Source organism: Trachymyrmex septentrionalis, unplaced genomic scaffold (assembly GCF_001594115.1).
Source record: "Trachymyrmex septentrionalis isolate Tsep2-gDNA-1 unplaced genomic scaffold, Tsep1.0 scaffold211, whole genome shotgun sequence".
Taxonomy (NCBI): Eukaryota; Metazoa; Arthropoda; class Insecta; order Hymenoptera; family Formicidae; genus Trachymyrmex; species Trachymyrmex septentrionalis.
Genome location: NW_017305299.1, coordinates 389,490 through 402,537, shown reverse-complemented (window position 1 = coordinate 402,537; position 13,048 = coordinate 389,490). Strand labels below are relative to the sequence as shown.

The window sequence follows — 13,048 nt, the reverse complement described above, 5'->3', positions numbered from 1 at the left end:
ATATATATATATATATATGCCAAATAAATTAACTCTTACCTGTGGCCATTGCGTGAAGCTAAATGTAACGGTGTATGCGGGAAGATCAGAGATGAGGAAGAATTACGAAGTGATTCGATTAATTCAGGATGCGTTCGCACGAGTAATTCCACAGTTTCCAATCTGTAAGAAACGCCACGATTACGCTACGGTGATGCTTAGCATGAATCCCAATATAAATAGTAATATAGATCGCGAAATTTAATATTCGCAAATATCATGAAGTGTATATGGGGAAAATATTGAGTCGCTGGAAAAGATGTAGTTGTATGTGCGATTTACCTGCCATATTGCGCAGCGAGGTCGAGCGCGGATTCTCCGCGGCTGTTGCGGATACTAGGGTCGCATCCGTATTGCAACAGCTGTGCCACCACTTCCGTGTGCCCGTACTGTGCGGCACAATGTAATGCAGTTTCGTTATCCTTTGTCTGTAACCAAACGATATTTAGAGCTTTTTTTAGATATTACATATTAATTTGCGACATTCATCAAAGCTGCTTCCGTAAATTAAATTATATAGTAAGATATTATTTCTGAGGTAACCATAAAAAATAATTTCCTGCATTACACTTCAATAAAAAGATACTACAAAACATACTCTGTGGTGTTACAGACTTTGGAAATATATCCTAAAATGATTATTTTAACGAAACATTTTGTGATAATAAATACTAAACGATAAAACGATACTAACCGCAAGATTCACTTTTGGTACCGATGGACCTTGATTAAGAATTAATCGTACAATTTCCGCGTCCCCAGCCCAAGCTGCCAAATGAAGCGGTGAGGAACCTTTAGCATCGACGACATTGGTGGAAGCCTCATATTGGAGCAGCAATCTGACTACGTCTCTGCAAATGAGAATGTTTTAGGAAACATTAGAGAAAATACAGTTATGTTTAAAAAATTCGATAAAAAGGAGAACATCGATTTTAATCCAAGGAAGTATTAAAGAGTACTTCAAACACAATAATCTTTAATAATCTTTTATAAAAAATATTTAACATATCGTACCTATGCCCATTTAGGGCTGCGTGATGAAGAGCTGAATATCCACTGGCGTCTTGCACATTAGCACCTGGTCCCCGACGTAAACTAGAAATAAAAATATTGCTCAAATCGTACAACAGAAAATCGATTAATTTATTTTTCATATAATATAAATTGTCGACAAATTTTTTACGTTCATTTTATCGCTCTTATTAACTCGCGATAACTACCGTGAATAATTTAATTATTTATCGCAAAAATATCAGATTAACGATAGGATAAACAATAAAATACAATACTACAAATGCTTTTACAAGATAATCTTATAGGACAATTGAACAAATTTAATTCGCTGCAAGAATGTTTAAATTTGCGTATTAATTATTTTTGAATCAAAAGCTATTCAATGATTCAATGTCGAATCGACCGCTGTATTTCTTAATTCTCATTTCTGATTCGTAATTCGAGAAAGTGCACGACATACGGCATGAATACGCTACGCCGAAAAATCGCGATATCTGCACATCGCTAGATCGTTAGATGACATAATGTGCCCCGTGAAAAGGAACAGGCTCGCTAATGAAGCTTCCTGCGTCCAACACATGTTCTCATTACGTGCCTTTGTTGCGCTCGCGCGGAGATAAATGTCGCGCCCCCGCAAACACCGTGTAAACGACGGCACCCTCGTCGGGAAAAGCGGAAGAGGTGCACTATATAGCAGCGTTCCTCTCCGGCGACTTATGACTCCCGCCCTCTTGCCACCTTTCTGCTTCCTTTTATTGAATCGGATATCCAGATATTCCTGCAACGCTTTGCCGATAGAGGAATTTCTCGTTATCCCGTCTCTCTCCAAGTGGATTTGATTGGAGGAACGAAGGGGGAGGAAAGCCGGCGGCTATTCAGCCATCCTCGAAGCGTCGAGTATCCGCGTTCAAAGGCGCTTGAATTGACTGGATTTCGAGAATATTCAAAAAAAGATCCGAATCAAGTTTATATAAAAGTAAAGTCTCTTTTTTCTTTTGTTTTATTTTGCAAGATAGGAGGGCAGGTGAGACTAAGTCTCGCCGTGGAAAAGAAAAAAATTAAGCGCATAATCGAAATTAAAGTCTTTTAAAGGCCCGTAATGAGGAATTTATTGGCGACATGAATTGAGCATTTATGCGTAGTAATGGATCAACGTGAAAAGCCGCAATTAACGTTTTCATTTCACAGTAATAAAGCTCCGACGCGATCGTACGTGCCGTAAGTGCGATATTGCCTAACCGACATAGTCATCCGACGTAGTGTTGTTGTAATGCTGGACACGTAACAGTAAGTTTATTGCCAACACCTAATTAACCCATTAAATACACTGCTCATTATATTCTCGTCGCGCTAGATACCGAGGTTAAAATATTACGGGCGTTAGAAAGCAATGATTTAAGAAATGTTTGCGAAAAGAAGGTGATATTTCGGCGATTATATCGCATATAGTATCGACAATATCGCAAAGTGATACATCTTGGAAAAAAATAAAATAATTCGCAACCTATACAATGTATTTTTATACAGTATGCTATACATTTATATTCGCATCAAAGTACGTCTTAATGAGAAATGTTATTAGATAGCATAATGTTGACATTAGACGACTAATAAATGCTACAACTCGAGCACGGTATTTGCACAGCTCTTATGTATCTTCGATATGAGGAGTGAAGCGCAAAAATATATATGTATGTACATTCCACCCTTAGTCTATCATCTAGAAGATAAACCTATGACTATCAGGAATTATGAATTCTCTTACCGATATATTTTTAATATATTGTAATAAATGCTGCACTGAGAGAGAAAAATGTACTAAATTTTAATAAATATTTGTTTGAATAGTGTCAGTTGAATATTTACTAAATATAAACATATGTTTATTTTTGATACGAGAATCATTAATTTAATTTAATTATTATATTTTTTTTATTTAGCAAATATTTATTTCCCGCAAATAAAAATGTCACATTAGCACTATTCAAACAATTATTTATCAAAATTAAGTAAATTTTTTTCTCAATGTAGAATTGTTAGATATATTATGTCTACAAGCAAATTCAAACGTTTTATTATTTCTTATAATATATGATATGTAATTAATTAAATATTGTCCCATAAGGAAAGAGAGAGAGACAAGAAAGAGGGAGGGGAAGGAAGGGAAGAAAGAAAATAATTGATTCGGTTGTTACAATATATAGATTCAAAAGGCAACTTTATAATTGAATCACTGATTACTATCGTATCAGTTCCAAGCGATCTAAATCGCTGGAATCCATTATCGATCGCAAACTCGCACGTGTGAAGGAAATGCAGAAACTTTTCCCTTGTTAAAAGAGCGTACACACATTTTAATCCCACGCCCCCATGTGACGTCGCCGTCAAAGCGTGGCGCTCAGTTTACAAAACAATTACGTAAGCGGGAGACTTTTTTCCAGTATACGAGCGGCACATCAAAGCACGCCGTCATTAACTAACGTCGTCATTAACCCCTCGGATACACGCACTCTAAATCGCTGACTTTTCCGTAGGCGGCACGCGACGATCGACGTAAGCTCTCCCCTTCACCTCCTCGAGAAACTCTTAAGCCATTGTAACAGAGATCAAAAAGAAAATTGTATCGCATAAGAGCGATATTACAGGCGTGGCAAAACGTTACACACCACTCAAAGAAAATCGCGTACCATGAAAAAAAAATAATGAATGTGATCGTCATCAATGTTAAAAAGAAGTAGGGTAGTTGCTTTTAAGCGTCTCGCTTAAATGAATTTTTAATAATCGATTTTACTAACTACTACGTTGTACTTTTCTGCTCTTAATTTTTCTTTCTTTTCTTGTGTCCACGGTTGCAATTTGTAAGCTTTACACTCTGTATGCTCGATCGCACAATTCCGCGCTCTCTGTCTTCCTATCGGCGTCTCTCGCTATTTCGCCTTCTCTTCCGATCGTCGAGCCGAGAGATGGCTGTTTGTTTTCCACGTCCCAACAATAACGAGGGTGATGCACAATTCTTAAAGCTGTACACAAACGCGCTGCGCTGTCATGCGTGTGCGTTTCCGCGCACATGCGCGTGCGAAGTGCGTATATATGTACTATGGAATGACCAAGGAACGTTCGCGTGCTGCTATCCTGGTTAGTAAAGAACATTTGACTCTCTTTTTCTACCCTTCTCCCTCTCTTTACTCCCAACGTCGCCCTTTCACTTTTCGTCCGCCCCATTCATCGAGTTCATCCACTCTTCCAAGTTCCTTAATTAAACCCTGAAGATTGTCTGCAAAAAGGACATCGCCCGGTATCCCTACATCGCTGAACATTACGAATGAGATGGAGGGCAAGAGATAGAGGGGAGGACGATCATGGTGGTAGGACCGTCTGTTGGACACTGTATAATGGTAATTTCTTGTTGGTTTTAATCAAGAAGCGCAATCGAAATGGGCATCGTGGGTCAGCTTTCAGCAGCGTTAATAATTATAGCTATTGTTCTTTCCGATATCGTAAAAGAGAAAGAAAATGTAGGCCTTGCCTGAAGAACAAACAGGTTAACTGTTATATTAATGACCAACATTTTCACTCGAAGAAAAAAGTCATATCAGTAACTATAAATTTGTAGTTGCACTATAAATAGCGCCTCAATTATATACAGGATGACCCGTAAGTTTCTAAATAGAGCGGACTAAACTGAGTCGAAAAGTCATCTACCATTTTGCAATTTTTGCAATGGTTAACGAGATATTAATTACTAAAATTCGCTGAATATTGGTTTTCAATAATTTTTTACTCAAATACTATCAACTTTATAGAAAAACAGCGAGACAAAAGTTGTTTATTTTTATCTCATAAAGGTCTGAGAATTTTTCCAGAATTTTTTAATACCGTATCTTCTCATGTTGGTATTGAAAAATAAGAAAATACAGTATTAAAAAATTCTGAAAAAATTCTTAGAGTTCTGTGAGAAGAAAATAAACGATTTTTGTCTCTTGCAATTTTTCTGCAAAGTTGATAGTATTTGAGCAAAAAATTATTGAAGACCACAATATTTGATAATTTTTAATAATTATCTTGTTAACTGTAGCGAAAATTGCAAAATGGTAGAGGACTTTTCGACTCAGTTTAGTCTGCTCTATCTACACAAAAGCACTTGCGGGACACTCTGTATATATTATAAAATTCTAATAAGAATATTAAATTAAATGAACTAAGAAAATATATAACATTAACTATAGTAGTTATGGCTACATTTTCTTTGTTCACTTAATTTATTTATTGTTTTTTTATTAAAACTTTTAATACATAGTTACAAATTTTTGTATGCATTTTTCATTTATTTTTGTCTTCCAAGTTCGAACCCAATGCTGTTTTTATTGTAAGCTTTTATTGTAAGCTGAGTGTTTTCTTTTTAGAAAAAACTGAACTCTACTAAATACATCCCTCTGGTGACAATGCCGCGTACTGCTCGTGCTGAGCGAGCGACATTAGAGAAAAGATTTTGGATATAGTCCTTAAAGTTATTTCAATAGTGATTAATTAGTTGCTATGATGTAGAGTGCTTTATTAAAAAAAAGTTTTTATCTAAATTAGAAAAATGTAATTGTTATATATATTTGCATGAAGTTCAAGCAACTACTCAATGTAGTTGAGTTACTATTTCGCTACCAATTACTAGTACCTAAATATTGTTACCATGACTATATTTTTGGTAATTAGTACTATTTTAGTTGCTATTACTTTGTAAAACTAGTTACAGATACTTAAATTGGTAAAGTTGTCAAATTTCTCGTTGCCATAACTATTTCGTTTTCTCTCAGTGTTTAGTATGTTAATTGTTCAGAGCAAAAGTGTGCAAATAATTGAATACATAATTTTAAAAGAGTGTATTAAAAAACATTTAATACACTCTAAAATAATACACTATAAAATTACATCAATTTACTTTTAACATAAAATAAATATAATATTAAAATAAATTAAAAAATAATTTCATGGATTTTAATATTTGATTATCGCTGTGTTATTTTAGAAAGGATCGAAAATGATATATTTATAAATTATTCTATATAGTATTTATATATAGTATTTAATAAACATCTACTTGTCCGACCATAATATTATAATAGAACTTTAAAATATCTTGACAGTAGGATTAGAAATATAAAATGCGAATGGATAAACGGAACACAGTAGAGCTCTTTTCGACTCCATGAACGTGAGTGTAGAGTCTAGCACAAACGCACCCTTATGCCGGAGGCAAAGTGTAGAGGAAAACTAGGCTGAGAGGGAGAAGGAGCAAAAGAGAAAGCAATAAAGAGGGGAGAGGAAAAGGGGCTGAGATAGGAAAGGGAGGAAGAGGGAACGAGCGTGTGAGAGAGAAGCTGAAAGCTGTGAGGGTGTATACATGTGAGGGGTGCTAGGGCATCAATCGATAGTTTCCTCCGGCAAAGAAGAGAGGTACGATACGTGCTGACGTAGCCGAATGTCCTCTTCAGAAAAATTTGACGACAGGTACCGTGAAGAAAAGAGAAACAGGTTTAAGTATAAATTACACGAAGTGTAAAAAAAAGTAATAATAACAGCAAATTTTAATCTTAAAAAAAGTATAGACATGATTTTTCTTCGATAAAGGAACGTGCATCTAAATATATAGGGTGTACCAGACTTCACGCAACATCTATTAATAGCAGATTCCTGAGATCATTTCAGAACGAAAATGATAATATCAAAATGTCAAAGTTAAATAGGTTTTAAATAAGAAGGGTTCAAAGTTAGCCAATTAAACTGTACAAAATTCGCTGAAGCATGGCACATTGCACAATAGTGAATCGAAGTTCAATTGGATAGCTTTAATGCTTCTCATTTAACAACTACTGTAATCCCGATATTTTTGATATTAGGATTTTCATCTTGAAATCATCTCAGAAATCTGCTTCTAACGGATGTCAAGCAAAGTCTAGGACACCCTGTATATTTCACCTCAATATATTTTAATCGCAAATACTGTAAAGCAAGCGCAAATCAACCAATTAAAATTTATTGGATTCTGATACGTTTACAATGGGCACGAAATTACTTCCGAAAATATGACTTTACTATACATATCATGTGTGAAGTATGAATATTTATATGTGTTCTATATTACATAATTCACATTTTACTATATCGATTTTCTTACGGTTTATCCTGTGAGTACGTTTTTCCTAGCTATCTTTCACGAAGCTGCGATTAAAATTATCGCACCTATACAAAGTGAAAAGAAAATAAAGCGAACGACAAACAAAGGCTAAACATACATTCGCGGGCGCTCGTACACGAAAAGTGGTACGTCCACTTCGCGATTAGCATCGCAAAATATTCTCAGCTCTCCGACGGGGTAGCGTCGAGGAGCTCGGGAACGCTCTCTCAGAGCGGTCGCGTTTTATATTGCTTTTCTGTGATCTCGACGAGGAGGGCAAAAAGGCAAGCGCGTGTTGGGCGGTGAAGAGGTCGCGGAGTAACGAGAAGAAGAAATCGCGCGGGAGAAGTTGCCGCGGGCTGGCTTTGTAGTTACGGACAAGTTGTACGGCACCGACGACAGGCACGAGAGACAATTCGTTAGAGAAGCAGCGCGTTCGTTATGACACATTAAGAATCACCGACGGCGATTCGTCGCCCTCTTTTCCAATCCTTAAAGGACGGTAGAGAAAAATTGCAAAGCTCTCCAGCTGCTTTTTATGTAATATTTAATTTTCAAATGGTAAATGCGTGCAATGAAAAATTTATCGCACATTTTACGTGTCACTGGTTTCTGTAGTAAAAATGTAATAACATATTTTTATTTTTTAATATTAAGTATCTTACTCGAATTAAAGTCCAATCTTAATATCGGAGTAACAGTCAATTGATATTAGATAACAACTTTTTTGTCTGTTATTTTTATTTATATAATAGGTTTTCCTCCATATTTTGACATCTGTCATGTCCAAGGAAAAAATAATATAATCCAGGCTAGACAGTACAGGGTGACAAAAAAATTTGGCTATAAAGTTTTGTGTTCACGAAATCGTTAATAACGTATATTTATAGAGAAAAAAAAACAAATTTTGAATTATAATTATGTATTATTAAACATCGAAAATAATAATTAACATTTAAAATGGCTACCTTCAACTTTGATACAAACTTTATATAAGACACTTTGGAAAGGTGTGCATCAATAATCTTTTCACGGATAAATCTCTTCAGGCAGCTAATTGAGCGATTTTCAATTCACCATTCCAATGAAAATTTTTTTTAATACAGAGTTTTGGTATTAAACAAAGTATAAGTAATACTTTCAAAGTTTGTTTTTTAATACACATTACTATCTTTCGATTAGTGTTCCTCGGAGATTGACGGTTCTTCTACCGAAGATCCCATTATTTTGCCAGATATCGATAAATAGTACCAAAATTAACAAAACTAAAATCGTATCGTAGTGCGTTTTAAAAAAAAAAAAAAAAGTTATTAGGTATGATCCTTTTGCCAAAGATTACGACAATTTTACAAAAGATCGATTGTTATGAAAATTTATACTGTTTTCTAATGCGTTCTCCAAAAAAAGATTATCAATGTTGAAGAAAATCAACGCGCACATTTAAAAGTAAAATGTTAAAAATAGGTAATCGGAAATTTTTTCGTACCAAAAACTTAGACAAAAACCGGAGTCTTCAGCCGAAAACAGGTGACAACCATCGTTATTGTATCTAACAAGCAAATTAACGTTATTTTGATACGTCTTTAGTATCATTTTGACATCAAAACGACAATAAATAACGTCAGCTTGCTACTTGATTTGATAAACATACAAAACTTGGTCACGCAAACTTTCCTGTCACTCTGAATATTTGTCAATATTGTATAATAATATTGATCTACTTGTGTATATATTCTGGCGGAGCCGATCCCTGAATAATAAACAGATTTTTCCTCAGTCTCTTTTGCTCTCAATGTCTTTCACCTTTTTGCATCGTCGCACGATGCAGTCATTCTTAAAATGCATGAATGTGCTTATAGCACGTGCGCACGCACGCACGCACGCACGCACGCACGCACGCACGCACGCACGCACGAGTCCCTCGAAAAATAAACCATGAGCTTCTTACGTCGTCGCCGTAGCATGATTTAATTAATAGGAAAGAGCGAGTAGCGTCGACAAAGTCCGTCTTTGTCGAGGAGTTCGCGGCACTGGGTCAATAAAGACCGCCGCCGAGTAGACGACGGTGTTTCACTAATTACGTGAGCGTCAACTCGCTCGGAACGACACCATCGGCGATCGCGATATAATTGAATGAGGCGAGGACGCAGCGCGATAATAAATTCATTCGGATTCGCGTTCGATCGACTCGCTCTACACGTCCGGTGGCTAATCGTCTGTTTGAATACGCTTGTACAAGGCATTAAGGCTCCTTTATGCTACGCGGCTTTACAACGATCCCTTGAATGGACTCGCATTGATATGTATCTTAGGCTCTTAATATAGAATGCAGTCTTCAGGAGAGGTTTTGAGATTAAGATAAAATTGATGTAAAAATTGATTTTGTTAATCCAGCAAAGTGCATTTTCGTTACAAGATACATAACGATATTAAAATAAATATCGACTGGCGTATAGAAATAAAATTATTTACTTCTAGGTGTATTTAGAAAAAATTTAAGCTTTTTCATCATTTTAAATTGATTAGATTAGACGATAATACGTGCGATAATATCATATCAAAAGCTGGAGCAGCGTAGTTAGGGCTTTAACATCGCGCGAATCGATGCGAGTATCGCGTTGCTCGACGGGCGTGCGACAGTTTGACAGACGAATGAACAAATGTTTTACTCCGATTTTGACCATAATGACGACATTGCGTACGCCGGTCGTTAATTTATTTCCGCGCGGAACTTTTTCGTCGGGACGAACACGTTCGTTCGCGCCTATCCGATTATTCGTCAGCGCGTTCTCGCGAATAAATGCAAAATTACGGGGACATTCCCACGGTAATGTACATGTTCGTGAAATCGGTTGCAATCAACGTTAATTCATTCGCGAAGGATTTAAATGTCTCCGTCGTGTGGAGAAAATAAAACGAAGCTAATCGTAGAGATCTTCGCTTCTCCGAAACGGTGGCCTATCGCGTGCTCCGCGTTATTGATGACCCTTGAAATTATATAGCTACTCGCCAAATAGATCCCTCTATGTACCACCGCAAATAGAAAGTAGAGTGATTCGATAAGCGTGTTGCAGGTAAAGCTCGGAAATAGCGGCAATACTATTTCACGTCTCAATGCGATTTCAATTTTTCCTTATATTTCTGCACATTTTTGTGTTTCTGTCGCATATATCTGCTGCGTGTGCTTTTATAGCATGACAAAGGATACGAGTGCTAAATGATACTAATTGTTTCATGTTAACAGCTTAGAGAAAAATGTTACAGGAAACATTGCGTGCGGCTCTCGATAATTGAAACGAAGTCCTTGCTCAGTATCAACATATCTGCATACAACGTCACCGAGTGTACGTGTTTGATATGATTCATGGTCACGGTAAAATCATTAGCAATTTGAGTGAACAGGATTATTGAACGAAATGCTAATATCAATGCACTGTAATTATATTTCTAATAATAGAACAGAACTCAACCATTATATTCGTTATTTTGTCTTTAATAAATGGAGTAGTTATGTAAGACGATTCGGTCGTACAATGTGAAGCGATAAAATAAAATTAATGTCTGAAAAAGAGAAAAAAAAAGGGAAAAAAGAAAGAAAGAGAATGTCAAACTACTTGACAATTACTGAAAGAAACACGCTCATATAATGTATTAAAAAAATATGTATAACAAAATAATACCAAGAAACGAGCAAAAATTAAGATAACTTTAGTAACTTAACATCTTCATTTTTGCTCGTCCTGGCCTCATCTTATTTCATATATGTATTATTAATCTTTAATACGCACGATTGGATTATTCGTGTTTTACACATTTCTTTTCTTTGAAAAAGTAGGAATATCAAGTAATTAGTTATAACATTTATATATAGTTTTTTTTAAATATACAACCTTACAAATACTTTCTAAAGATGTTAAAGTAGATGAAAGGATTACTTAATAATTTCGATATATTTGTTAAAGTAATGGAAATGAATTCAAGAACACGAATGACTCATCGTCGTGTAGTAAAATATCGGAAAATCATCCAGTGTATACTAAGAGTTAAAATACTTATATTAAAACATTATTTTATAATTAACGCACAAAATTGAAATTAAATTAGAATCTCGATGGTACGGAGTCCGCGACCGAGATGAAAGTAGAAACGCAGGCAATGATTCGTGTAATTAACGGTGGAACTAACGGCAGAAATCCTGGTGAGCGGTCAATCGCGGTTGACAGCCGCGGATTAATCGAACGACGACACGGCATGTTCGATCGATCGTGAAGGAATTATCGTAAGAAGCATCATCATGAACAAAAAAGGAATAAAAAGAAAAAGAAAAAGGAAAAACGGCCGGTGGCCATTCATCGTGGGAGTTCGTTTAACCTCATTCGCGTGAGTTTCTTCATCGGCCGCCGCGGTGAACATTGCGAAATCGAACAAGCCCGTGGGCTTGCCGAAGAATCCTTGCGGCAATCTTATCGGCGAGACGGCGAATCGGAGTATCGGAGTACCTATACCGAAATGAGCACGGCGTGCGGTGGCGGTTCGATAATGGAATGCGCGAGACGATGTCATGCCCGTGTCGACGGACTCGGGACGAGACCTCGGGTCGTTAAATCATCAAAAGGGTCGAGAATAACTAGCCGGGAACTGGGAATGAGGAAATGACCCCAGTAACGAGGCAAGGCGACAACGAGGCAAAAGTTGTCAAGCCTAGGCTCCGGTGACACCCACCTTGCCAGTGGACCACTCCTCTTGGCTCGCTGGCCGAGGATCTTCTCGACCACGGTGACGTTGCCGCTTCTTGCTGCCTCGAGCAGCTCCTGGTCCTTGCCCATGGTCCATTTACACCGCGATCAAGCCGCGATCTTCGCCCGCACACTTGTCAATTTCTGTTTTCACTACGATTACTCGCGTTTCATTGATCCAGCGTGGCCATCTTGGCCGAACTGACGCGCCGCCGTACGGCGGCCTGGCGAAACTAACTTCCTCGATGAAAATCCACAATAAGGGGGAGTGAGACGACGCGAGCAATCCCGTACGTCTTATGAATGGAGCGAGCGAGATGGCATGAATCGTGCGTACCGTCGGTGGCTGTTGTATGCATGTATGCATGTATGTACGTCCGTACGAGCGTCACGAACGAGCGCGAGTTCGTAGAGCCGAGTGTCAAGTGACAGCTGTTGCGTCGTACTAATTCTCCATCGCATCGAAAACGCCGGTTCACGTTCGCACTTAAACAGTAACTTGAACAAATAAATACGTAATACGGCATGTGCGCTGATATGAATCGAGCCGTTATCTTTCTATTGGTTTTATCATTATTCTTCAGTAATGGGACGATGACGTTAGAAAATACAGCTACCGAATCCGGTAAGCGTACATAACCTCAACATTCAGCAAACTTCTCATGATATTGTAAACAGTATCTTTGGGTAAAACTTAGGACGGTATTTATTATTCATTCTTATTTCAAGATCGTGTTAAATAATGTCTCAAGATACTAATACGCGCGGCTCTCTGATTTATTCGTAACATCTTAAAACTGTACTTAAGAGATAGCCTTAAATTTAAGAATTGACTATGAATATCAGCTTTAGAATTATTAATAATATGCAGGTATCTCGGATGTCTTCTCATTATTGAAAATGTACAATATAATTCAGTTATTATTTAAAATATAGATAATATCTGTATATCTGCTCCTACATATATCAAAATATATGAATTATACTTAGGCCCGATTCTGTCCCAATGTAAGCTTAATTCTAATCTGGTTTAACTACAAACATCCTTTTTATATTTTTATGAGGAATACTATCATGTCATGAGAAAAAG

At 36.8% G+C, this 13,048-nt stretch overlaps 2 protein-coding genes across 4 annotated transcripts in view; one reads left to right on the top strand and one right to left on the bottom strand.

Annotated features, from left to right (window-relative positions):
• LOC108748137 (ankyrin repeat and SAM domain-containing protein 1A-like) overlaps positions 1 to 12,148 on the bottom strand; it is a 67,505-nt gene extending 55,357 nt beyond the window's left edge. For all 3 annotated transcript variants that reach the window (XM_018486164.1, XM_018486163.1, XM_018486165.1), the window contains exons 1-5: positions 11,945 to 12,148; positions 1,054 to 1,134; positions 734 to 890; positions 322 to 467; positions 40 to 162 (exon numbers count right to left, since the gene is read on the bottom strand). In XM_018486164.1, the coding sequence (XP_018341666.1) occupies positions 40 to 162; positions 322 to 467; positions 734 to 890; positions 1,054 to 1,134; positions 11,945 to 12,048 (611 nt within the window). In that variant the 5' untranslated portion in view covers positions 12,049 to 12,148. The remainder of the gene's footprint in view (positions 1 to 39; positions 163 to 321; positions 468 to 733; positions 891 to 1,053; positions 1,135 to 11,944) is intronic.
• A 205-nt stretch (positions 12,149 to 12,353) lies between these two features.
• Positions 12,354 to 13,048, top strand: part of LOC108748132 (transmembrane 7 superfamily member 3-like) — a 9,564-nt gene continuing 8,869 nt past the window's right edge. Inside the window, exon 1 of the mRNA XM_018486159.1 lies at positions 12,354 to 12,583. Within this exon, the coding sequence (XP_018341661.1) occupies positions 12,484 to 12,583 (100 nt within the window). The 5' untranslated portion in view covers positions 12,354 to 12,483. The remainder of the gene's footprint in view (positions 12,584 to 13,048) is intronic.